Source organism: Peromyscus leucopus, chromosome 3, assembly GCF_004664715.2.
Source record: "Peromyscus leucopus breed LL Stock chromosome 3, UCI_PerLeu_2.1, whole genome shotgun sequence".
NCBI lineage: Eukaryota > Metazoa > Chordata > Mammalia > Rodentia > Cricetidae > Peromyscus > Peromyscus leucopus.
In genome coordinates, this window is record NC_051065.1 from 136,805,302 (window position 1) to 136,830,921 (window position 25,620).

Sequence of the window (25,620 nt, forward strand, 5' to 3'; positions counted from 1 at the left end):
ACGTGTATGCTTTCCATAAGCCCTTCGACCTTTATTTTCCATTTCATAGAGCTTGTTATGTAAAATATACTGCTCCCTTCCTCTTCTCTCTCTTCCCAGGGATGTGTCATGGACTGGTGTGTTTTTATTGGACGAGGCCCTGGTAATCCTGCTGTTTATAGCTCTGACCTTTCTGTGTGCAAACACACAAAGTGAACTTTGCTTTACCTCCAGCCATAATGTACCTGCTAATTACCGGCAGGCAGGCTGAGTCCCACGGCCCCTGTGACCAGTGTGGCAAGACCAGAACGGTGTGGGGGGAAGAGAGGACCAAGAGACTCTGCTAGCGGCTGTCCAGAGGGGCTCACCGCGTCTCCACAGGCAATCAACTCCAGGGGGCATGGTGCTGAGGTGAGCCGGGTCATGAAGACATCACTGCTGGCCTTGGCTGTGTGGATACTGCTCTCCCAGCCTGGGCGGACAGTCTGGACCCAGGTGAGGCAGAACTGCCACGACGGTAACTACCAGATCAGTGTCCTGATGATGAACAATTCAGCCTACAAAGAACCTTTGGACAACTTGAAGGACGCTGTGAATGAAGGCCTGGACATAGTTCGAAGGCACCTGAGAGAAGCCGGTAAGAATGTGGCGAAGGAATCCTCCTTTCTCTGTACCATCCCTTGCTGGGCTTCTGGGCAGAGACCTTGCAGACTGCCTGACTGTCCAAACTCCACTAAGTTTATCTCAAAAGCCCCATCCTTTCCTTCCTCTCGCCCAGCCTGAGACACCATGCTTCCTTCTATAGCTAATCAGATGCAAGATGTGGGCTGGACCTGAGATCTCAGAGGGGTTCTGGTCAAGAAGGGAGAAACTCATGTAGGTATTGAACCTTTCTCTGGACCCTTCGTTCGTAGAAAGATTTTTCTCTGGCCATGTGTGTTCGTTCTTTCCACCTCCCATGGCTCTCACTAGCAGATATAACCAGGGCTAGAAGTTTGCAGTTGAATTAGTTGTTGCCTTTCTTGGCCTTACCTTTTATAACTAAAAGTCAATTTTATGATTTGACATAAAATATGTGAAGGAAAAACAAGAGCCTACAATAATTGTGCAGCGCCTGTATACTCTTTCTTGGCGTCTTGCTTGGGGGAATATGATGAGGAGGATGGCACCGGGACAATTGTGCATCCTCTGTGTCACCTCGCATTATCCCACGAGTGACTTCCTTAGTCATCATGTGAATGCTCACAAGGTGTCCCTTAGACTAGATACCTTTTTTTTTTTTTTAAGATTTATTTATTTATTTATTATGTACACAGAAGAGGGTGCCAGATCTCATTACAAATGGTTGTGAGCCACCATGTGGTTGCTGGGAATTGAACTCAGGACCTCTGGAAGAGCAGTCGGTGCTCTTAACCTCTGAGCCATCTCTCCAGCCCGAGATACCTTTTTAAAGTATCTAAAAATTCTCTTATAGAAAAATAACTAATTGTTTTTAATTTCTTGTGATAATTTTTACAATACTACAAACCTTTTTCTTATAGTTTTCTCTGTTCTCTGAGACTACATTACCACAAATAGAATTACTGAGTCAATAAGCACTTGATACATCCTAATGGTTACTTTTGGTCTTAAAGATGGTGTATATTTAATTTTCTGTTTAAATCTTGTGGGATTGAGAGCAAGGGTCAGATGTAAATAGGAACTTACTATGTGCATATACGTCATCTTCCAGTTGTGTCCAAACTAGATTCAGATGCATATGAACCAGTCTGAGCCAGACCTGTAGTAGAGCTAGGAGGCTGTGTAATAACATGTACATATTTACTGAGGTCATGTAATAACACACACATATTTACTGAGGCAGGGTGGTCCAATGGGAAGGATGTTGAGTTTGAAATCTAAGAACTTGGGTTAAGTTTCTCTGTGTTATCCCGTATTAAGCATCCCCATCTCTCTGAGACTCCATTTGTCTCCTGAGTATCTGTCATGTGCTAGGGAAGTTCTGGAGAATTTCTCACACCATCTCTTCAGTTACCGCAACCCTGTAGGGTTGCCATGTCCATCACTTTCCGTAAGGTCCATTTAAAGGAGATGTAGATGCGTTTCTGTCTGAGTCCCACAAGTGTATCATACTGCCACTGTAAATAACACACCATTAACTACACTTCTCACCAAGACAAAGCAATGGGATATTATCAGCAGCAAAAATGTCCATTCTGATAGAATTTGGTTCGCATTCCTGACTATTTACCACCTGTACAACCTGAAGCAAGTTACCTAGCTTTCCTGAAGCTCAGTTTCCTCATTTATAAAACCAGGATAAATGTCAGTCATGGTGTGTGTGTAAAGTGGGGATTCAATGAGAAAACCTAGGGAAGGCCTTCCAGCACCGAGTACTCAGTAAATGACAGTTGTTTTCAGTGCCTTTGGGAATAGTGTTGATGTCATTAAAAGAACATGTTGCCTGATGCACCAAATAGATAGTGAAGGGGATTGGTTCACATCTCGGTATCCGAGTTCATGCAGCCTGAATTAGAAAGTCTGCTCCACCACTTACCAATGGAGTGACATTTTCACTCATCTCTTCTCGTCTGTAACAGTTATAACGTGAGGTGGGAGACTGGGTTCATATGTAGACAGTTGCATAGAGGTGGAAGAAGAAATAGAGATGTCTAGAAGCTGGGACTTGATAACCCATTTGTAATATGATCATACATACTAAACACAAATGGAGCGCTTTAGAGAAGAGAAAGACAGGTTGTAGTCTAAATTTGTCGAGCATGTCATTTGAAAACTAGTTTAAAACACTCTATGAGGGCTATGTTGGGAATATTGATAATTTAAAGATTGTGTATGATATCCCAACATAAGTGATCAGGGTTTTTGTTTGTTTGTTTTTAGGACTTAGTAAAGCTATGTGGATATTGAAGAATAATTAGAAAGTACTGTGCGGAAATGGTAGAAATAACGTGAAAAAAAGATTCCTTCAGTCCCAAGGCCTCAGCTCCTTGAGGATATGTGTTCCATGGCTAACTACACAGTCCACACCCTGTGTATGGTCTCATGTGCTGAGGCCCTTCCTCCCCAGACCTCAGCTTGCAGACACCACTTCATATTGACCCAACCCCATACTCAAAGCCCGGGGGAAGAGAGTGAGAGCTCTGAGACCCCTGTAAATTCTTCAGCTTTCTCCCATCTTCTGAGGACCTAGCTCACTGGTGGGTGGGGGGTAGCTAGGATAAGGATGGAAAACATTACTTGGGGGATGTCTTATTTAAGGTTTCAACTGCTGTGATAAAACACCATGACCAAAAGCAACCTGGGAAGGAAAGGGTTTATCTTGTCTTACACCTTATAGTCCATCATCAAGGGAAGTCAGGCCAGGAACCCAGAGGCGGGAGCTGATGCAGAGGCCATGGAGGAGTGCTGCTTCCTGGCGTGCTCCCCGTGGCTTGCTCAGCCTGCCTTCTAACGGAACGGCTGCATCTCTGCAGCAACTGAAGGGCAGAATTGCTTCTCTTCTGGGGAGAAGGAGGCCTCAACTGTTAGGAACACATACTTGTAAATGCTCTAAAGAATCTCTTCTGTTTTGAGTAGACTTTACTCTTTTAAAGATATTATTCAAATGTGTCATGTCTAACAAACCTGGTTTGACCTCACCTTTACGTGTACGGAAACCAGAGTCGGGGAGATTCAAATGGCTTGTGTAAGAACACACAGAATGTCCCTCATAACGCCACTGGGCTTTGCTGACTTCCAGGCCATTCCACATTTGTTCTAAGCTTTCCTGTCACTGTAAGGAGACCAACATTTCAGAGAAATCGCTGTTCAAATAGTTCTGCCAGCTTTTAATTATCTTTAAGATGTGGTACTTAGCAACACCCAGGAATTTTACCAGCATGACTTTATCTTTACCTAAATATAGAAACTCTGTTATCTAAACACCCCAAGCATGGATAAACACAGGTCACTTTGGCTTTGGGACATGTTTAATATAAAGAGTGGTGTTCTAAGCCAGGCACTTTAATCCCAGCACTCACAAGGCAGAGGCAGGTGGGTATCTGTTGAGTTTGAGGCCAGCCTGGTCCTCAGAGTGAGTTCCAGGACAGCCAGGGCTACACACAGAGAAACCCTGTCTCAAACCAACAAAGAGTGGTGTTCTAGGCTGTGAGATGGCTCAGTCTCTAAGAGCACTTGCTGTTCTTGCAGAGGATCTGGGTTCAGTTCCCAACACCCATAGCAGCTCTCGACTACCTAAAACTCCAGTTCCAGGGCATCCTATGCCCTCTTCTGGCCTCTGGTGGTACAAGTCCAGGCAATCATGCTTTCAACGTCAAAGCCCATTCTTTATTTCACATGAGCCAATGGGATGGTGCTCCCGATGCAGCTTTGGGCTCAGACTGGTTTCCTGACATTTTAAAATTACTAAGTGTACCTGCACTAACAACTATTCCCACATCCAAAATGTACACCTGGTGAGTTTTTGTTTTCTTTTATAGTTTTGTGTTTAAAAAGAGGTTTTTGTGTAGCCTAGGTTGACTGTGAATTCCAGATCCTCCTGTCTCCACTTCTCATCAAAGCTCCAGCTCCCTTCAGCACCACTCCATGTTCCCGAACACGCCCTTCCACTCCACGGTGCCGTTCCCAAACATGTCCTCCACTCCACGGTGCCGTTCCCGAACATACCCTTCCACTCCACATTTTCGTTCTTGAACATGTCCTCCACTCCATGTTCCCAAACACGCCCTCCACTCCACGTTGCCGTTCCGGAACATGCCCTTCCCCGATTCGTCCCTCATTCCCTGGTAACAGTCCCGTCATCCACTTCCTCAGGACACCTGCAACCTCTTTTCTCAAAAAGCATCCATAAGCAATTTCTTACTGGCTCTACCCTCCAAATATATTCAAAATGCAACTACCTGTTGCCTTCAGTTTGCTGCTACTAGTTTATTCCAAGCTAGTCTAAGTTGTCAGTAGTCCCTAACTAGTCTCCCTGCTTCTCTTTTTGTTCTGCACAATCTAGTCTCCCATCAGAAATCCTTTAAAAATGATTCTGAAATATTATAATTTCTTTATTCAAAATGCTCCAGAACTATCCCATTCTACAATGGCACATACATGCCTTATACGATCTTTCAGTACCACCCATGTCTAGTCTACTCCTCACTCACTAATAGCAAGTCCTCGGGCTTACTTGTTGCTTCTGAGACATGCCAAGGATGGCCCTTATCTGTTCTTTGTGTGTCCCATATCCGGAAACTGTACCTTTGTGTGGCTCACATTCTTACATCTCTCAGGTCCTGGCGCCCAGAGTGGGGCTCCCATCACCACGCCAGCGGCACTAGCACCAATCTGTGCGGCCTCCCAGAGCGTGTGTAGACCTCAGGGAGCCAGGGTCTGGTTTTACTCAACGCTGTGTTGTGAGCTCATAGGAGAGTTCAGGGAACAGTGCAGGAGTGGAGTAGCCCCGAGTTGACTGTTGGATGGATGCTCAGCAGAGACCAAGGAGGAGTGCACCTCACATGAGGGAGCAGCAACTTGGGAACATGGAAGAACAAGGCGCCATCTGGATCTGCTTTCCTAACGCTTTCCAGTCCATGATGGAGGCTTGCAAAGCCATAGTTATGAGAAGATGAGAGCTGTGAACATAATCAAAGTGTTCTTACACTGGACTGTGGTGATTTCTTCTCTATACATACACTGAAAATTATCAAATCACACTTTGATCCAGATTGTCATAATGGATGAGTTCTATTATGGGTAAATTATATCTCTATAAAATGAGAGAAAGAAAATTTTAGCGAAGGTAGGAGAGAGGGGAAAGAGAGAAAAAGAACTCAGAATTAGAATATACTCAAAGCTAGACTTGGGTATTGTGTCAGTCAGGGTTCTCTGAGGAACAGACTGATAGAATGAACTAACATATATCTATATATTAGTAAGGGATTGACTGGAGTGACTCACAGGCTGTGGTCTGAATAATCCAGCAAAGGTCGTCTCCTGACAGTGAGGCCATGAATCCAGTGTTCAGCCCATGAGACTGGAGGTCTCAGCAGTCCCAATCGGGTGCCGGAGTCCCAGGGAGTCCTGGAGAGCGGCTAGTCCTCAGTCTACATTAAATCCTGCAGAAGTCGGCTCTAACACCAGTGAAGGAATGGTTCAGGATGGACGAGCTTGCCCGTGAGAGTGAAGGCAGGAGATAGAAAGGCTCACACTTGCTCCCTCTGTCCTTTGCATGGGCTGCCACCTGAAGGAGTGGCCCAGGTTTAGGGTGGACCTTCTGACCTCCTACGATCTGGACCCAGGGTGGGTCTCCCACCTCGAGTAATCCAACCAAGAGAAATCCCTCACAGGTGGGCCCAGCTGCTTGGTTTTAGTTATTTCCAAATGTAGTCAAGTTGACAACCAAGATTAGACATCACAGACACCTTCCCTCATCCCAGAAATCCATTAGCAAGGGCTGTGTCTCACAGCTGGGTAAATAGTGGAAATATAACACTGCTTTCTGATTCGTTTCCCCTAATTTCTGGTAACAGGCCTAAATGTGACTGTGAACGCGACTTTCATGTACTCTGATGGTCTGATTCATAAGTCAGGTGACTGCCGGAGCAGCACCTGTGAAGGCCTGGACCTGCTCAGGGAAATCTTAGTAAGTGCCTTCTTTTTGTGTGTGGGTCACACATGCCTAGTCTGGGGTGATCACCGTGTGAAATGCAGGCATGGTTACACAAAGCATCTTCTGCATCATTTCCTGTGTAGATCACACATGCCTAGTCTGGGGTGATCACAGTGTGAAATGCAGGCATGGTTACACAAAGCATCTTCTGTATCTATTCCTGTGTAGATCACACATGCCTAGTCTGGGGTGATCACAGTGTGAAATGCAGGCATGGTTACACAAAGCATCTTCTGCATCTTTTGCGAGCATGCTGCTGTATAATCTGATGCCAGGGTACCCTGACTTTACACCACAGAGTTCCCAAGGGATGGGGGTTCTCCTGGAAAACACTGTATACACTGTGGTATAAGGGGAATTTTTATTTTAAGTTAATTTTAAAAGTTTTAAAAATTTATCTTTTTAAAGATTTATTATTTTGGATATATGTTTAATTTTCATTTGTTATCGTTATATATTACTTCAATATCCTACTGTTACTAATAGACAGATCATCCTGAGGGGGAAAAAGTGAATAGGGCCAGGCAGTGGCGGTTCATGCCTTTAATCCCAGCACTATGAAGGCAGAAGTAGGTAGGTCTCTGTGAGTTCGAGGCCAGCCTGGTCTACAAAGCAAGCTCCAGGACAGCCAGGGATGTTACACAGAGAAATCCTGTCTCAGAAAAACAAACCAACAGGAAAACATCACAGTTAAATGATTTAATAAATTAAATGGACCTAAGACACATATAAAGAGCATTCCACATAACACTGTGAAGTGTATTCTTCTCAGCAGGCCATGGAATAGTCTCTAAAACAGATAATATGCTAGGACACAAAGCAAGTCTCAACAAATGGAAGAAACACAAATGGAATATAGCTAGAAGTCTACAGCAAGAGAAACTGCAGAAAATTGACAGACCTATGGAGATTAAACAATATACTATTATGTAATGGATGGGTTATTGAAGACATTAAAAGGGAATTTGTTTACTCTCCCTAGAATCAAATGAAAATTAAAATACGACATACTAAAATCTGGGGTACAATGAACACGTTCCTAAGAGGGAAATTTATAGCTGTGAAGGCTTACATTAAAAAATCAGAGAACACGAACACACACACACACACACACACACACACACACACACACACACACAAATAACCTAATGATGTATCTTAGAGCCCCTGAAACACAGGAGCAAGGTGTAGACAGAAGTAATTAAGATCAGAACTCACATTAATTAAGTAGAAATGGAAAAAAATACAAGAATCAATAAAACAAAAAGTTAGTTCTTTGAAAAGGCAAACAAGATCAACAAAGTCTTAGCCAAACTAGCTGAAAGAGAGCTGGACCAAATTAATAAAATTAGAGGTGAAAATAGAGACATCATAACACAAACCAGTGAAATTCAGAAAACTGTAGGGACATACTTGGAAAACTAGTTTCATCAACTGGAAAATCTAAGAAGTTTAGGTAAATTTCTAGATGTGTATGGCCTACAAAGTGAGACAAAGATGAAATTAACAACTTAAACAGATCTGTAACAAGTGATGGAATTGAAGCAACAATTAAAAAAAAAAATCTCCTAACTAAAAGGAGTCCATGATGGATTCAATGCAGGATTCTACCAGGCCATTAAAGAACTAGTACCAACCTTTCCCAAATTATTCCATAAAACAGAAAGGGAGTGAACACTCCCAAACTCTTTTTATGAAGTCTGTTCTGATACCAAAGCCAGGTAAAGATAAAATAACAGCAACATTACAGCCCAATCTCCCCATAAGCATAAACACAAAGATTCTACAAACCAATAAAAAGCCCTGTGAACTAAATTGAAGAAGACAGCGGAGGACCGAGGAGGCAGCTCCGTGAGTAAAGTCTGTAAGTATGAGGAGACCTGAGTCTGGCTCCCTAGAACTCCCATAAACAGCCAGGCAGGGCCGTGTGTGCCTGACTGTAATCTAACAATGGAGCGGTAGAGGCAGGGGGATCCCTGTGGCTTGCTCGAAAGCCAGCCCAGAAGAATTAGCAAACCCCAGGTTTAGTGAAAAATCATATCTCATGAATTAATGTAGAGAGAGACTGAGGAAGGTATCCAGTGTCGATTTCAGGCTTGTACCTGTACCTGCAGTAGTAGGTATGCACAACACACACACACACACACACACACACACACATCCATCAGAAAGATCATTCACAATGATCAACTAGCCTCATTCTACAGGTACATGGGTGAGTTTAATAATAAGTCAATAGATAATAAAAAAATCAATAACCCCAATACATCACATACAGAGACTCAAGGACAGAAATCTTATTACTATTTCAATAGATGCCTTTGAAAAAACATCCAACATCCCTTCATGATAAAGGTCCTGAGGATATTAGGAGTGGAGGGGATATATGTATGTATGTATATATATATATATATATATATATATATATATATATATATATGCATATATGCATATATATGTGTGTGTGTATATATGCATGTATATGACACACATACAGTTGTCATAACAGATGAAGAAAAAGGCATTTCCACAAAGATGAGAAACAAGAGGCAAAGGTGTCCACTTTTTCCACTCCTGTTGCTAAAATGTTGAAAGTCTTAGCTACAGCAATAAGACAAGAGAAGGAAATAAAGTGATACTAATAGGAAAGGAAGCAGTCAAAGTATTCTATTTGTAAATGGAAGATTCCATGTGTGAGAGCCCTAAAGACTCCAGGAAGCTCTCAGAGCCACTGAATACTTTCAGTAAAGCATCGGGACACAGCATTAGCATAAAACCCAGGAGTCTTTTTCATATGCTAGTAGAAATGCATATAAGAAATCAGGAACACACAATCGTGAAAATCACAAATTCACAATTTCCCAGAACATAAACCTTAGAATAAACTTAAGTGAAAAGCCTCTACCGCATTCAACTTAAAGCCTTGAAGAAAGTTGAAAAGGACAGACACCAGAAAACGAAAAGCTCAAGTGCTCAAGGATTGAAGGAATTAACTGTAAAAATGTCTCTTTTATAAAAAAAAAAAAAAATTTACACATTTAACACAAGCCACACCAAAAATACAATACCATTCTTCACAGAAATAGGAAAAACAATAACAAAAAAAAAAACCTTAAGTCTTATATGGAAGCACAAAGACCCCAGGTAATCAAAGTGACTAAAAAGAATAATGCTGGATGTATGGCCGCATCTGATTTAAGTTATTCTACAGAGCCGTGCTAAGGAAATCATCATGGTACCAACACAAAAACAGATACATGCATCAGTGGAATGCCATAGAAGATCCAGATAGAAAGCTGCACAGCTGTGGTCACCTGATTTCAGAGATGAGAAAAAGACACATTGAAGACAGAGGATAGCCTCTTCAACAGATGCTGCTGGGGAAATTGGATATCCACCTGTGGAGAAATGAAACTAGATCCCTACCTCCCACCTGACACAAAAATCAACTTACAATAGACCCAAGACCTGTTGGTAAAACTGGAAACTCTGAAACTGTTAGTGGGAAAAGTAGAGAAGATACAAGATATGGATACAGGCAAGGACTTCTTGAACGGCATTCTAGTTGTTCAAGAGTTAAGACTAACATTCAACAAATAGAAACTCACCAAATTAAAAGTTTTGTACAGGAAAGGAAACAGTCAGGTAATGAGTCAGTCTTTGGAATAAGAAACCATTGCTAGCTATACATTGACAGAGGATTAATGTTGTAGATTATTATTTTAAGGTGAGTTACTTTTGTTTCTGTTGCATTTGTTTAACTCTGTGAAGCTGTGTTGCTGTGTCTGTGTGAAACACCTGATGCTCTAATAAGGAACTGGCCAATGGCAAGGCAAGAGAAAGGATAGGCGAGGTTGGCAGGCAGAGAGGATATATAGAAGGAGAAATCTGGGAGGAGAAGAAAAAAAGAGATGGAGGAGTGAGGAGTTCTATCAGCCAGAGAAGCAGGAGGACTCCAGGGGCAGCTATCCAGCTACACAGCAAGCCACGGAGTAAGAGTAAAGCTTACAGAAGTAAGAGAATGGGGAAAGCCCAGAGACAAAAGGTAGACGGGATAATATAAGTCAAGAAAGCTGGCAAGAAAGAAGCCAAACTAAGGCCAGGCATTCATAATTAACAATAAACCTCTGTGTGTGGTTTATTTGGGAGCTGGGTGGCAGGCCCCGCACAAAAAAGTAAAATATCAATAACAACAGATTAATACCTACCATATACAAAGAACTAAAAATACTAAATACCAAAAAAGCCCCAACCCTAACAATTAATGGACCAATGAAATGAACAGACACATCTCAAATGATAAATACAAATAGTCAATAAACATATCCACATCATTTTTTCTCCCTTGGACTTCATTATCCCCAAGTTAGAGTCTGCCTCCCAAGATTAAGAGTCAATATGATACCCATGTAGTAGATGTAGTATCCACGTCCTGACATCCATGCTATGTATGACCCATCAGGGCATTGTGAAACTTCTAGAGTCGTAGTCCCACAGTCTGTAATCTTTGGAAGCCCTTTCACAGGATGCCTGGAGTAAGGGATGTCTTGCATACCCACATAGTTCTAGAGAGCTTGCAATTCTTTTGAGCTCTTTAAAACCCCTTTTGGGTCAGAGTTAGCAATGAGGAGGAGGAGCAGGCAAGAGTCTTCCTCCTCCTACCCCATCATTTGAGCAGCTCCTCCCTACCCTGCATCTAGACTCTTCGGGATCCCATTTCTCCTTGTGTTCCTACCCACCTCTTTTCTGTCTATGGATTGACTGGATTTGTTTTAGGCCTCAGTATTTTTCTTTGTCTCCCACAGAGAGAACGTAATATGGGCTGTGTCCTCATGGGGCCCTCGTGCACGTATTCCACCTTCCAGATGTAGTAAGTACTTTGGTTGAGTGTTAAATGATTAGACAAACAACCCTGTTGTCAAGGCAACAGAGAGAGGCACACTGGGCCCCTTGTATTTTGCCATCTCTGCCACTACTGTTTCCCTTCCCCGGGGACCTCCTCCCGGATCAGTGTGTGGTGACTGCAGTAGCTGCTCAGGTCCAGTCATTCACGTCTGAGAGAGAGAGAGAGAGAGAGAGAGAAAACGCTGTGAGTGAGAATCCCGTCAGGAAAAAAGAAAGTCAGCCGCCTTGAACCCTTGAGTTTAATAAAGGAAATCCTCCACAAGTATGGGCAGAGGGTAGGACACAGCGGAGGGAGTCTTAGAACTCTGCTCTGTGATTAGTTCTGAGATGTGGGGAAACAGCCAGCTGCTTATTCCCTATACTTATTTGAGATGAACAGTGAAGGAGACGCCCCAAACAGTGGGGGCTTCCTCCCAGGCCCTGGATTAGGCACACCCAAACACCTGTTTTCACAGAGAGACCCTTTATTAATCTGGGAAGAAAAGTTAAAGTGGCTGCTTTCTGACTCAGGCAGAAAACAGCAGCAAATGACCTTGCAGGTGTAATTTTTAAGAGGAGAAGAAGGGGGGTGTCTGTGTTAGAATGGGCTAGGATACAGTGGTAAAGGAGATAGAAGACGAGGGAGATGGGGGAGGGGGCAAGGGACAGGGGTATTTGTCCTAGAGGGACAAAGGACTGCCTCTGGATAAAGGAAAGACAGACATGGCCCGTGGGCAAATGGCAAACAGCCCACCCCACCCCCTGTGTTAGGATGAGGTGTTTAATTTTAATTGGGCATATTAATTAGGTGAACCAAAGGGGTCTATTGATTGCTGGACTTTGGTAGTCAGTCTCATGATGAGGAAGTGGCCAAATAAGGGAATAGACGTTGGTAGCTAGTTTTGCCATGTAATCTCATGGGTTTTTTTGTTTTTGTTTTTGTGTTTTGTTTTTTTTTGTTTGTTTGTTTTTTTGTTTTTTGTTTGTTTGGTTGGTTGGTTTTTCGAGACAGGGTTTCTCTGTAGCTTTGGAGTCTGTCCTGGACTAGCTCTGTAGACCAGGCTGGCCTCGAACTCACAGAGATCCGCCTGCCTCTGCCTCCCGAGTGCTGGGATTAAAGGCTTATGCCATCACCACCCGGCTAATCTCATGGTTTTTAGCAAGGCAGAAGGAGTGGGGGAGAAAGGCAAGGCCTGCCAGAGTCACATCCTCGAATGAGTTAGTGTCCCTTCAAATAGAAATACAATGTTGAAGTTCTCTATGTGACAGACATCCTTAGCAGCCTAGAGAAAAGCCTCCCATCTATTCTAGAATGGAAAATCTTTCTCTAGCTTTGGGAGTCTTGGCCCCACCCTTCACTGTATTTCACGCAGTGTTTGGTTCTGTCAGATCATACATTCTCCAGTCAAAATTCCTCTCACATCCTTTCTCCCCTTGCTCACTCTTCTGAATAAAGAAATGCCATTTGCTGCTCCAGAGGAAACCACACTAGAGTAGGTTTCACAGGGCTGACATGAACCTGAGATTTCTATTGAAAGTCGGCCTGTTGCCTCATACCCGGTGAGACTGCAGCCCTAGAAGCTCAGGCCCACCACATCAGGCACACTATACAAGCATTTCCAAACCATTCTCCCACACCCGAACAGACACACATGGAATCTTGTTCTTCCTTATCTCACAGATCATATATTGATAATTGCTCAAAACGAAAGGGGAATCTGGAAAGTTGATTCACCACTATGAAAGGTTTCTACCCACAAACAGTTTAGTTTTGTCAAGCAGAAAAAAACCAAACAAACAAAAACAAAACAAAACAAAAAAACATTGAGTACCACACTCCCTCCAAATAGATAAGGTGACAGGGACACAGGCCAGTACAAGGCAGAGGGAGAGAGCTTCCTTCAAAGAGGAACAAATAAGAGGATGCAAAATGTACAGAAGGTAGTGGTCACCTCTGATTGAGGGCTGAGTTTCAAGAAGGGAAATACTTCATGAAGAAAATCATTTGAGATTTGTGTTGGGGACAGATAACGTCTTAGTTTGCTGTGATGAAACACCATGACCAAAAGCAACTTGGGGAAGAAAGGGTTTATTTGACTTACATGTCTTGAGTCACAGTCTGTTGAGGGAAATCAAGGTAGGAATTCAGACTGGATGGGAACCTGGAGGCAGGAGCCGATGCAGAGGCCATAGAGGGGTGCTGCTTACTAGCTTGCTCCCCATGGCTTGCTCATCCTGCTTTCTTATAGAACCCAGGCCCACCAGCCCAGGAATGGGTACCACCCAAGAGGGGCTGAGCCCTCCCCCATCAATCACTAATTAAGAAAATGCCCTACAGGCCCTCCCACAGCTGGATCTTGTGGAGGCATTTTCTCAGTTGAGGCTCCCTCCTCTCAGATGACTGTTGCTTGTGACAAGTTGACATGAAACCAGCCAACACAGGTAAGATTTCAGTGGACAGAGGTGAGGCGATAGCTTTCCAGCCAGATAGAGGAGAAAGTGAATGCAAGACAAAGAATTGGGGTGATGAAGGAGGTTTGCAAGTGTTTATAGCTGCTGCAGTCTGGGAAATGCACAGAAGGATGATAAAGACTAGAAAAATTACATTGACTGCATTTGGATCATTAAGTGGCACTTAAAGAGAATGGCAATAGACATCACTAAGATTTTGAGTGTGGGAGGGCTACGGAAAGATTGTTGCCTTGACAACACTGCAGTTTGTCAAATCATTCATTTATTTTACATTTATTTTATTAACTGTTTACAGCTAATAAAAATTGTAGCCGGGTGGTAGTGCCTTTAATCCCAGCACTCGGGAGGCAGAGGCAGGCGGATCTCTGAGAGTTCGAGGCCAGCCTGGTCTACAGAGCTAGTTTCAGGACAGCTAAGGCTGTTGCACAGAGCAACCCTGTCTCAAAAAACAAAACAAACAAACAAACGAACAAGCAAACAAACAACTCAACTGTGTGGGCAAACACAGCAGAGACTGAGGAGAGAAAAGACCACAGGAAACAGAAGAGGGGCCGGACTTGGCCAGACCAGAAGGCAGGGGAAGCCAGCTAAGGCTGTAGAATCAGTGATATTTGACAGCACTGGATGCGGAGGTGAGAGCTGGGATGTAATCAGAGAAGTCTTTGGGATGTTAAAATGCTGAAAGAAATGGGAGCACAATTAAGCTGAAGTTTTGAGGGACAAGAAGAAAGGGTAACGCTGACTAGAACATGACTGGAGATGAAAAGAGGCAGCCGGTGGGGTGGGCAGAGCATCCTGAGTACCTGTGTGAGCTGGGTAGACAGGGAGAGCCAGCCCAGACACCCCCACCTGAAGGAACTTCCTGTGGAGCGAAGGAAAGCACCATCAACAGCTGCTCTCTCAACACCATTGGCCTTGGGGGTCAGGGAGAGTTTCCGGGATGAAGACAGATTCAGTCAAGGCCCTGAGTGTTTAAGTCAGTCAGGAAGCCAGGCTGGGCCCTGTCTTGGTTGAGTTGCTGTCTGAGAAGAGAGCTTGGTATGTTTAAAGAAAAGTAAGAAGGCCCCACTGAGCAAGGGCAGAAAGGCCTTAAGCTCCCCAGCATATGCCCCCTCTCAGAAGCAGAGCCAAGAGGCAGGCACTTCGAGGAAGAAAGGACATAGGTACACTTTCAGTTTCATCACAATTATGATGGCTCTTCTGGTTTGCCTTCTGTTGTGGTGATAAACTCCTTGACTGAAAGCAACTTGGGAAGGAAAGGGTTTATTTCAGCTCACAGTGCATAATGGCGAGAAGTCAGGGCAGGAACTCAAGGCAGGAACCTGGAGGCAGGCGCTGATGCAGAGACCACTGAGGATGCTGTTTCCTGGCTTGCTCCACGTGGCTTGCTCGTCCTGCTTTCTTATAGAACTCAGGACCACCTACTCAGGGGTGATATCGCCCACATGGGGCTGGGCCCTCCCACATCACTAATCAATCGAGAAAATGCCTCACAGACTTGCCTACAGTCCAATCTGATGGAGGCAATTCCTCAATTGCTCCCCCTTCCCAGATACCTCTAGCTTGTGTCAAGTCGGCAAATAGAAGAACATAACTAACACCAGAGCCATGGTTAGTTAACCTGTAGATTTCACTCCTACCCCCATCTAATGTCACAGTTCTCAGCCCAGCCAGCATGAGAAGTCATTCAGAAATGAATCAAAGTGATCAAGTCACACAGTCATCTTGCTCTACACACAGAATATGACCGATCGTTGTTATTTTTAAAGTCGCCTGTGTGAGAGGGTTACCCGTACACTTGTTTTACTGACCCCATTCCATCCTTACTGTTGATGCACACGTGTTAAAAAGTCAGTCAGAAAGACGGACTCTTCTCGGTGCTTTTGGAGTTAACCCGGGCATTGGTTTCTCTCTCACCTTTGGCACAGTCTTGACACAACATTGAGCTATCCCATGATTTCAGCCGGAAGTTTTGGATTGTCCTGTGACTATAAGGAAACCCTAACCAGGGTGCTGCCTCCAGCCAGGAAGCTGATGTACTTCCTGGTTAATTTCTGGAGAGTCAACGATGCGCCATTCAAAACCTTTTCCTGGAACTCTTCGTATGTCTACAAGAATGGTTCGGAGCCTGAAGATTGCTTCTGGTAAGGAAGGCTGTTTATCAGTGTATGCCATGGAGAAATGCCACCTTTTATCTGGGACAGTGTTGGAATGGACACCCGTCCACTTTCTTACTCATCCAAGGGGCAAAATGAATAAAGTATCCCGAGAATGCTAACATAGACTGCATTTGGAGCACTCTCTCTAGTTTGAAAGTGAGCTCTTGTTAGTCTTAATGATTCCCCAAGGTAAGTCCTCTAAAGACCAAGACAAATGATCTTGTTTAGAGATCGTAAAAGTGAAAGCCAGAAGTCAGTGTTTCCACACTACTGCGGAAGACATAACACTGGAGAATGTTCATTCTGCCTAAACCAAGAAGCAGTTAGAATGATGTCTCTCACATTTTCTTAGAGGGAAAGGGTACAGGAGAATGCAGGAACAATGGGTCCTAAAAAAAAAACCAGAAGTCTGGGCCTGAAAGATGGCTTAATGTGTAAAGTCACTTGCTGCCAAGCTCGATGACCTGATTTCCATCCATGGGATTCACTAGGTGAAAGGAGGGAACCAATTCCTCAGAGTTGTTATCTGATTGCCACACAAGTGCTGAGACACACGTGTGTTCACATATGCACATAAGCCACAACACAAATAAAACATAACTTTTAAAAAAAAAATCCTAAGCCCATGCGACTTTAGTAAAAATAGGGAAGTAGCGTTTGGTTGTGGTGACCCGGGATGCTAGCTAGTTCTACCCTCTCTCTCCACAGAGGACTCGAAGGTTTGAGATAGGGTGTCCTTAGGCTCCCACATCTGGGAACCCATGGCAATCAATCCCAGGAGCTCCCCCTAGAAACCTTGGTGTGAAACTGAAATATATAAACGTCCAGTTCACACAAGAGCAGACATCATTTTACCAGCTCTGAAGTTCTGTACTGCAGGTTCAGAAGTTTCTCGTTTATAGCACAGGCTAGATCCTTCTTGCCATAGCAGGAGGGAAACATTGTAGGGACCCCTCAAATGTCTACAATCTGTGCATACATATCAAGAGTCCTGAACACTTCCCCCCAATGCTCTGCCTCCTTTAAGTAGCCCCAATTCAAAGCAATGGTATCATGGTGTGTGCTGTCTATACACAGAGGAACTGGGTGTTAGATAAATATTCCAGCACAGAAATGAATGAATGAATGAATGAATAAATAAATAAATAAATAAATGATGTGATTAGAGGTGGAGTGGCCATGAGGAAACAAAGCCGATTCTAAGCTCCTCTTCCTCCTGCTCCAGGTACCTCAACGCGCTGGAGGCTAGCGTGTCCTATTTTTCTGAGATGCTCAGCTTCAAGGAGGTATTGAGACGCACCGATCAGTTCCAGGAAATCCTAACTGGACGGAACAGGAAGAGCAATGGTAAAATGGCACTCGGCCTGTCTCACGGCCACCGCCTCCTTCCAAGTCCTTCAGGCTAATCTGTCCCTGGAGAGCTGCTTTCTCTGCCTGCCTACAAGCTGTGTATTTGCACACTCTTCATCATGTTGTGATTTCTGTGATTGACTGAAACCCAGCTCTCTGAGAGAGGTGTGATGAAGTCACATAAAACAAACATGGACGTAATGAGAATAGATATGCCAATGGCCAGCCCTTACACACCAAGTTCATGACCTACCATGGGTAAACCACTTTCAAATTCACTTCAACCTGTAGCAGGAAAAGGCTTCTCTGTCTTGTCTCAGCTGAAGCCTTCTTTGGTTCCTACCCCCTGCCCATGATCTTCAGGATCATGAATGGTTTTATGTCCCGACCCCCAGATCTTGATTGACTGATACATTCCTAAAATAACAAATACTTGGTCATGGCAGCAAATGACTATTTAAATGATGTCAGTAACCTGCCAAGTGAGGGTCTTTCCTTACAGGAAACCACCACAATTTGTTCTTTACTTCTGATGTGCTCTTGCTTGGGAAGGCACCCAACCCTGTTCTAGAAACTCAGGGTTGAATGCCCCAGCTAACTGCATGCTTTGGGCTCTGGATAAGCTGCTTGGCTGCTTCCCCCTGCCAGCCAGGAGGTGGTTTTTCTGTTTGTCTTTAAAAACTCCTGTACTATGCCTTGGCGCTGCTCTGTGAGAAGAGTTTCTCTCCAGGCAGTCTCTTGATACAGACTCTCAATTCAAACATTGGCCGTGCCTAGTCGTCTTTGGGTCTTTACCCTTTAACGAATCCAGTGTATTACTGGATTTGTGACTAGACCTCAAACATCTTCAACTGTGTTCTAGTGACCAAGGCTACTGTTACATAGCCCCTCAGACAGAATCACAATGCAAAGATGATCTCACTTCCTCATTTTTCTGAACCAGATCTCACCTGTCCAATGACCTAAAGGTTAGGTGTGAAGGGCTAATGGATAAAAGCATTCTCACAAGCTATACTTCACAGGGAATTCCCTTCCTAAGCATATCACAAGCAAAGAATGAAGTGTGGTGATTTCCTGTAAGGAAAGACCGTCACTTGACAGGTAACTGACATCATTCAAATAGTCATTTGCTGCCATGACCAAGTATTTGTTATTTTAGGAATGTATCAGTCAATCAAGATCTGGTTGGGGGGCAGGGGAAGCATAAAACCGGGCAGGGGGGTGGCACTGAGAGAGGAGCTTAAAACCATTCATGATCCCAAAGAGTTTACAGTTCACCTGGGTGGCACAGCATATAAAAAGATCAAACAAGCCAGGCGGTGGTGGTACACACCTTTAATCCCATCACTCGGGAGGTGGAGTCAGGCAGATCTCTGTGAGTTCAAGGCCAGCCTGGTCTACAGACTGAGATCCAGGACAGGCACCAAAACTGCACAGAGAAACCCTGTCTTGAAAAACAAAACAAAAATCAAACAAAAGCCTGTATGGTAGTGCTTACCTTTCTTCAATTCCAGGACTTCGGGGACAGTGTAAGGCCAGCCTAGTCTATGTAGCAAATTCCAGGACAGTCATGGCTGCATAGTGAGACCCTATCTCTAAATAACAGCAAAAATCCAAGTGTCCCCTCCAGCTCTTCCCACACCTGAACGACATGTGCAGGTTTTGGCTGGGTTAGTGGTAGAGGCTCAGAGTAACTCTGTCATTCGAATTTCTAAGACTGGGTTCTGAGTGAAGGAACTACGGGCATGGACCAAAGATGGTTGCTTAGGGGTACTATAAACTATTCTCACATTCCCTTTTTCTTTATATTTCCAAACACAAATAATGAGACGTGGGCCACTCATTGACAAAAATAGCATTTGAAATCACCCCACCCAGTATGATAGAATACACACTGACGCAGAGCTCATAATCGTGAGTCCTGCTCACCAACTGTCTCTTTCTTCTGGCCCTTAGCCCCTTTGGTATTGGCTTCTTTTTTAAATATTCTACACAGTTCTATTCTGACTCTGTAACTAAGTGCAAAATGCAGAGGAGATTTAGGGAGATTTGGGGGTTAATCTTTAAAAAGGAAACATGAGAGACAGGTGTGGTATCTCATGCCTGCAATCCTAGCACTCAGAATCTGAGGCTGGAGGATCTCCATGAATTAGAAGCCAGCCTGGACTATGTAGTGAGTTCAAGTCTGGAATACACAGTGAAACCCTATCTCAGAGAGAGAGAGAGAGAGAGAGAGAGAGAGAGAGAGAGAGAGAGAGAGAGAGAGAGAGAAGCACCATAACAACAACAAATCATATGAATACACTGGGTTCAAATTCAGGATGCTGGTTACCCCTGGATGATGTGCATGTTATCTTCCATCACTCTGTCTCCATTTCTCACTTCCAGTGATCGTTATGTGTGGCACGCCAGAAACCTACTATGATGTGAAAGCGGACCTCAAAGTGGCTGATGACACTGTTGTCATCCTGGTAGATCTGTTCGGGTTGGTATGACGGCATTCTTGGGAAAGCCTCCTCCCTTCAGAAGGGTAGCATGTCAGTGGCTACCAGAACATCCTCCTCTCTCTTGTGTTAGGCAGCCTCCATGATGGCCACATTTGAACTAGAGTCTCATTCCTTTCTCATAACACCTCACGTTTACCTAATCCTCTGTGATCTAAAACAGAAATGTATTCCTTGACACCTGCCTCGCATTACATCCCTAGTCCATTCATCTTTGAGGTCTACTCAGTACACAGAATCCTGAGCCCCAGGCTGATCTCAAGATCTTTGTTCAGGAAACAACCTAGAAACTCAACAGTAGTTTACCTGGGAATGGAAACCTCGCTTCTTTACTGTAGTTGCTAATGACCTTTGGCCTCAGATTAATTTTTCATCAGCCATCTTTGGAAAGACTAAAGTTGCAGTCAACTGGATCTGATTTATACACGTATTCTTTGTCCTTCGTGGTACAGTTACTCAATGATGGTCCTTTCCTCTGGCACTAAGCAGAGAGAGAGAGAGAGAGAGAGAGAGAGAGAGAGAGAGAGAGAGAGAGAGAGAGAGAGAGAGAGAGAACCACTATACTAACACACTGTACCAAAGTAATACTGAAGTCATGCTTAGAGGAGGTGCCACTGGGACACCTGTGCCCCTTGTCCCGTAAGTACATCATCCGACTCACTTATCTCCCTGGACCATTAATCATTACCTGTGTGCCTTCAGACCAGAGAAACACACTGCTGTGGCCTCCTGTGCGTGCCTAGTCATCACTCGATACCCAACATACTTTTCCCAGCATGACAGGAAAGGAAGGAGGGGAAGTGCAGGCCTGATTGACAGCTAAGCGTTCATGAAAATAAATAATCCGCCTGTCTAGTTCTTCAGGGGCAGAAGTATAGGAAACAGAGCAATGCTATCAGCATTTTGCTCCCACCCCCACATTGATTCCAATAGCTGGTTTGTTTTGGGGAAGGAGTCGTCAGTGTGGCTAATTTGGTATGACTTCATTTTCTGCCAACTGTACAGGCTTTCCTTGTGACTCCTGTCCAAGGGACAAATGGCTACATTTAAAGAACGTCACATCTCACACGATTCAAAACAAAACCTAACATACTCAACTTCTAATTCTGACGTCGTATTCTGTTGAGTGTTTGTTAGTATTTGAGATTGAGTTGCACTGTGAAAAGAAAATTAGGGTGTCTATTTTTAGGGTAAGATCAGTAATGTTAACATAAAAGCTAACACATTGGTCAGCACAGAACAGCCTGTGTATGAGATGATGGTCATCCTAATTATAACAGTTTAGCTGTGTTACACTGTTTGCATGCTAAAGCACCCACATGATTGGGAAGCCCAGAAACCCTAGCATTTTCAGAGTGATCTCAGTCTGCAGTGTGCCGAGTCTTGTCTATGAGTTGGTAATACATATTCTGTGAGCTGATTAGTCCCATCTCCAGAAGCTTACAGTCACAACAAAAGATCCATCTCAAACAAGTTAGAAGGCATCTGGGGTTGTCCTCTGACCTCCACAGGAATGCCATGGTACAAATGTGTCACCATTCACACCCATGAATGCACACACACACACACACACACACACACACACACACACATTGTACATACCTCCCCCACCCTTGGCACATACACGCACTTCTAAGCTTGCCGTGTTAGAGAAAATGTCTAGCAGTTCTGTGCCGTCACCCACCATCATCAGTTCAGCCCAGAGCATAGCGGCAGCATCCTACATTACTCTGCATTGCCTGTGCAAGTAATACTATATCCATGTTGCATATCTCAATATTTCCAACTTGTTTTGCACACTTAAGCAAAAGAAAATTTTCCAACAGAAATGAAGGGAGTTAGGCCTTAACAACAAACACAAACATTCCCGCAAAGTGTCAGTATGCTGAGTGCCCTTCCATCTGGAGTTGGTAACAGAGTGGCCTGCATTCTGTTCTTCACTTTAGCAGGGGGAAGAGGGGATCCGAACTCGGGAAAGTAGGAAGGCTTTCTGACAGCTAAACTTAACAACAACAACCACTATTTTCAAAGCTCACACTGTAGTTTGCAAGCATTATAAAGTGTCCATCTCTATTGGCGTGCTAATTTAACAAGGAACCTGTGTTTTTACTGTAGTAACTATTACTTTGAAGATGATGTTGAGGCTCCGGAATTTATGAACAATGTTCTTGTTCTGACACTACCTCCTCAAAACTCCACCTCAAACACCTCTTCCTCCCAGTGGTCCTCAACGGTGAGTTAGTTTTGTGTGTGTGCTCGTGTGAGTGTGTGTGTGTGTGTTTATGTAAGTATTCATTAAAGATTATGCAGGGTAAGGTAGTTAGTCTCTTATCTGAACTCAGATTCTTACACTTGCAAGTAATTTTTTTTGCATGTGTTTATGTGTTCATTGTGTGGGTGTGCACATGCATGAGGAAGCCAAGGTGGATATTCTCTTCTTCTATCAATTGCCATTTTCTTTCATTATTTTATTTGTGTGTATATGAGAGAGAGAGAGAGAGAGAGAGAGAGAGAGAGAGAGAGAGAGAGAGAGAGAGAGAGAGTCGTGTGGGTGAGAGTGCTTGCCAAGGTCAGAAGACGGTATCAGATCCCTTGGAGCTGGAGTTATGGGCAGTTGTCAGCTGCTGGGGTATTGGGAACTGAACTTAGGTTCTCTGTAAGAGCAGCAAGTTCTCTTAACCCATGAGCAATCTCTCTAGTCCTCCGTAGTTTATTTTTTGAGACAGACTCCCTCAGTGGATCTAGAGCTCACTGATGCAGCGGAACTAGCTGGCCAAAGAGCTCCAGGGATTCACCCGATCCTATCCCTGCACTGGTCCCAAAGCCCCCCCACCAAGTGCTGGGGTTACAGGCGTGTGTCCTGACACCTCACCCCGTACATGGCTGCCAGGAATCTGAGTGCAGGTCCTCATGTTCTTTACTGAATGAGCCATCTCCTCAGCCCCTGCAAGCACTTGCACGTACTCCACATCACTCAGCAGATGTCACTGATCCTGCTGTGTGTAGAGCTTCGGCAAGCACAGGCACCCCATCATACCTCATACTGCAGGTCACTGTGTTAGACTCTAGACCCTGAGAGCAACAGACACTTCCGCAACATCAGAGTGCAAGTCCCCATGTGGAAATATAGAAAGAAGAAGCCTTGCTACTCAGAGTCAGTCTCACACCTAAAGGAAGTAGGAATTAAACAGCACAAAATAACTAAAGAGGTACCAGAAGGTTCTCTCTATCCTAAAGTAATGCTCTCCTGTTGCTAGTACCCAAAGTCTTTGTTTTGAAATAGAATACTCCTAGGTGAAGACATCACAGTGCGGTCCATCATAATGAAGTTGACCATTGTCCAGAACTGTGCCAGGAGAATGCTAATGTATTCTGATTGTCTCAGTGTCCTATCTGGTTTGACACCCAGAAAAGGGCCTCCACTTCCCTTTAAATGACAGTCACCTTATTATACATGAAGATCTGAAGACACACTGGAATCCGCCAATCACTGAGCCTTAATGAGATGCAGTCTGTCATGTGCCTTCTGCTCTCAGTTGACAGAGGTTTACAGTAAAAGAAGAAGGGACAATCCAAAGACCTCCAAACAACTTTTCAAGGCAGGTGAAGGGCAAGTCATAAGTGTTGTAAGGATGTGTGAGCATCACCCCATTACCTAGACCATCTACTCTAAGCACTCCAGTTCATGGACCTGTCAAACTTAGAGGTTTTAAGCACCTTAAATGAGAGGTCTCAACTAAGTTCTGTTCATCCCATGAAATGATGTTTTTGTGGGCTGTCCACATGGCTCAGTGGGAAAAGACACCCGCCACCAAGTCTAACCAGAGGAGTTTGACCCCAGGGTTCCACATGGTGGATGGAAGGAAAGACCTGAGCCCTAGGAGTTGTCCTCCGACCACTATAGGCAGCCCCCCAATAAATAAATAAATGTAATAAAATGATGATTTCAGCAAAAGAAACAGGGGTTTATTTTTCTGTTAATATTTCTGCAAAGTGTAATTCCAGGTGCAGAGAACTTTGATTGTCTTTTGGCTTGGGCAATAGGGAGGTCCAAAGTGCATGAGGAAACGGAACCTATGGAATTCAGGGAGACAAGGGTTTTCAATTCATATTCCTGAACAGCCATCGTACAGTGGGTGCAGAGGCAGAAAGGTGCTAACTCTATTATTTTGTCAGGATAGATGTTAAGGGACTGAAGTGACACTCAGAACCATCTTCGAAGCACATTCAGTGAAATCAACCAATCAAAATTCCTCATATCCCGCTCTGGATACTGGAGGCAGGGGTTGTTTCCTGGTCTTTGGTTTTCTCTCTTACATTTCAATGAAAACATTAACTTGAAGAAAATTGTATTTCTGCATGAAACCCTATAAGCACGAAAATGCCAGCTGTTGATTTTCTTAGCTACATTGTATATTTTTCCATTATGAGAAGGAAGCATAATTAGTTCTAGATTCTTCTCTAAAGGCAGAGGTCTTGCTTATTGATCCCATGAGAAAGGAAAATTGTGACAACAGAGCACTAACCCGAGATGGTATTCCCAGTCCTCCTTACCATCACACTTCCAGATCCCCTGAAGTTATTTGATCTTTCCAAACTCACTGATGTCAAACGCATTTTGCTCCAGGCTCAAGACCAGAAACCCACCCCTGTTTTCCCATTAAAAGATTTTTTTTTCTTTCTCATTCAGGAAAGAAATGACTTTTCTCTAGCTTACTTGGAGGGAACCTTGCTGTTTGGGCACGTGTTGAAGATATTTCTTGAAAATGGAGGAGATGTCACCTCTACCGAATTTGCTCATGCATTCAGGAATCTCACTTTTGAAGGTACTTGATCTCTTTAAGAGCAAACAACAATAAAGTCAAAGAAATTCAGGCTTTGGAAGGGGACAGGTGAGAGACCAAGAGAGTCTTCAGCATTTGATGCATCAATTGCAAAAGAGCCTGGAACTCAATCAGAGGAAATGGCATTGCATAAACTTTGCGGGATGTTGTGATGCGTAACTGGACTTGCATATTCAAGGAGGTGTTGCAGAATGAGCTTGCAGCTTGAAGGCTGTATTCATGAGCAGCCTTTCACAGAGTATTGTTATAAGTAGTGGTGTGCTGCCTATGCTTGGAGATTAGCAAGAGGAGAAATATTGCAGTTTATTTTTATATTTTAAATTGACATACAAGATATAACTCCAGCATTTTCAAGTGAAGTGTGTTTTAGTAAATTCTCTTCTCCACTCATTGCCTGCAGTCTCCTGGTCCCCTAAAGCCACCTTGTGACCTGTCCCCTGGTCTCCTTTCTGCCCTCATGTCACAAGTTCATGTTTGTCATTTTATTTGTACCTCTTTGTGTCATGATGGATGTATCTCCAGCATCTCCTGTGTTAAGTCTCTATTTTCCAAACCCCTCATGACAATACCACCCAAAACAGCATGTGCCCACCCCGCACACAGTGAGCATGTGTGCGTGCCACAGGGTGCAGAGGCCAGAGGGTGACCTGTGGGCATCGGGTCTCTCCTACCACGTGGGGTCTGGGGATTGAACTCAGGTTCTGAGGAAGCTCCTTCCCACCTGAACTGTCTTGGCAGCCCAGATGTTCATT

General features: G+C 44.0%; 1 protein-coding gene across 1 annotated transcript in view; it reads left to right on the forward strand.

The window, feature by feature from the left end:
• Positions 1–216: 216 nt before the first annotated feature.
• Gucy2c (guanylate cyclase 2C) overlaps positions 217–25,620 on the forward strand; it is a 79,665-nt gene continuing 54,261 nt past the window's right edge. Inside the window, exons 1-8 of the mRNA XM_028872249.2 lie at positions 217–616; positions 6,516–6,628; positions 11,461–11,525; positions 15,940–16,155; positions 17,396–17,517; positions 19,909–20,005; positions 22,140–22,257; positions 24,715–24,850. Coding sequence (XP_028728082.1) covers positions 403–616; positions 6,516–6,628; positions 11,461–11,525; positions 15,940–16,155; positions 17,396–17,517; positions 19,909–20,005; positions 22,140–22,257; positions 24,715–24,850 — 1,081 coding nt within the window. The 5' untranslated portion in view covers positions 217–402. The remainder of the gene's footprint in view (positions 617–6,515; positions 6,629–11,460; positions 11,526–15,939; positions 16,156–17,395; positions 17,518–19,908; positions 20,006–22,139; positions 22,258–24,714; positions 24,851–25,620) is intronic.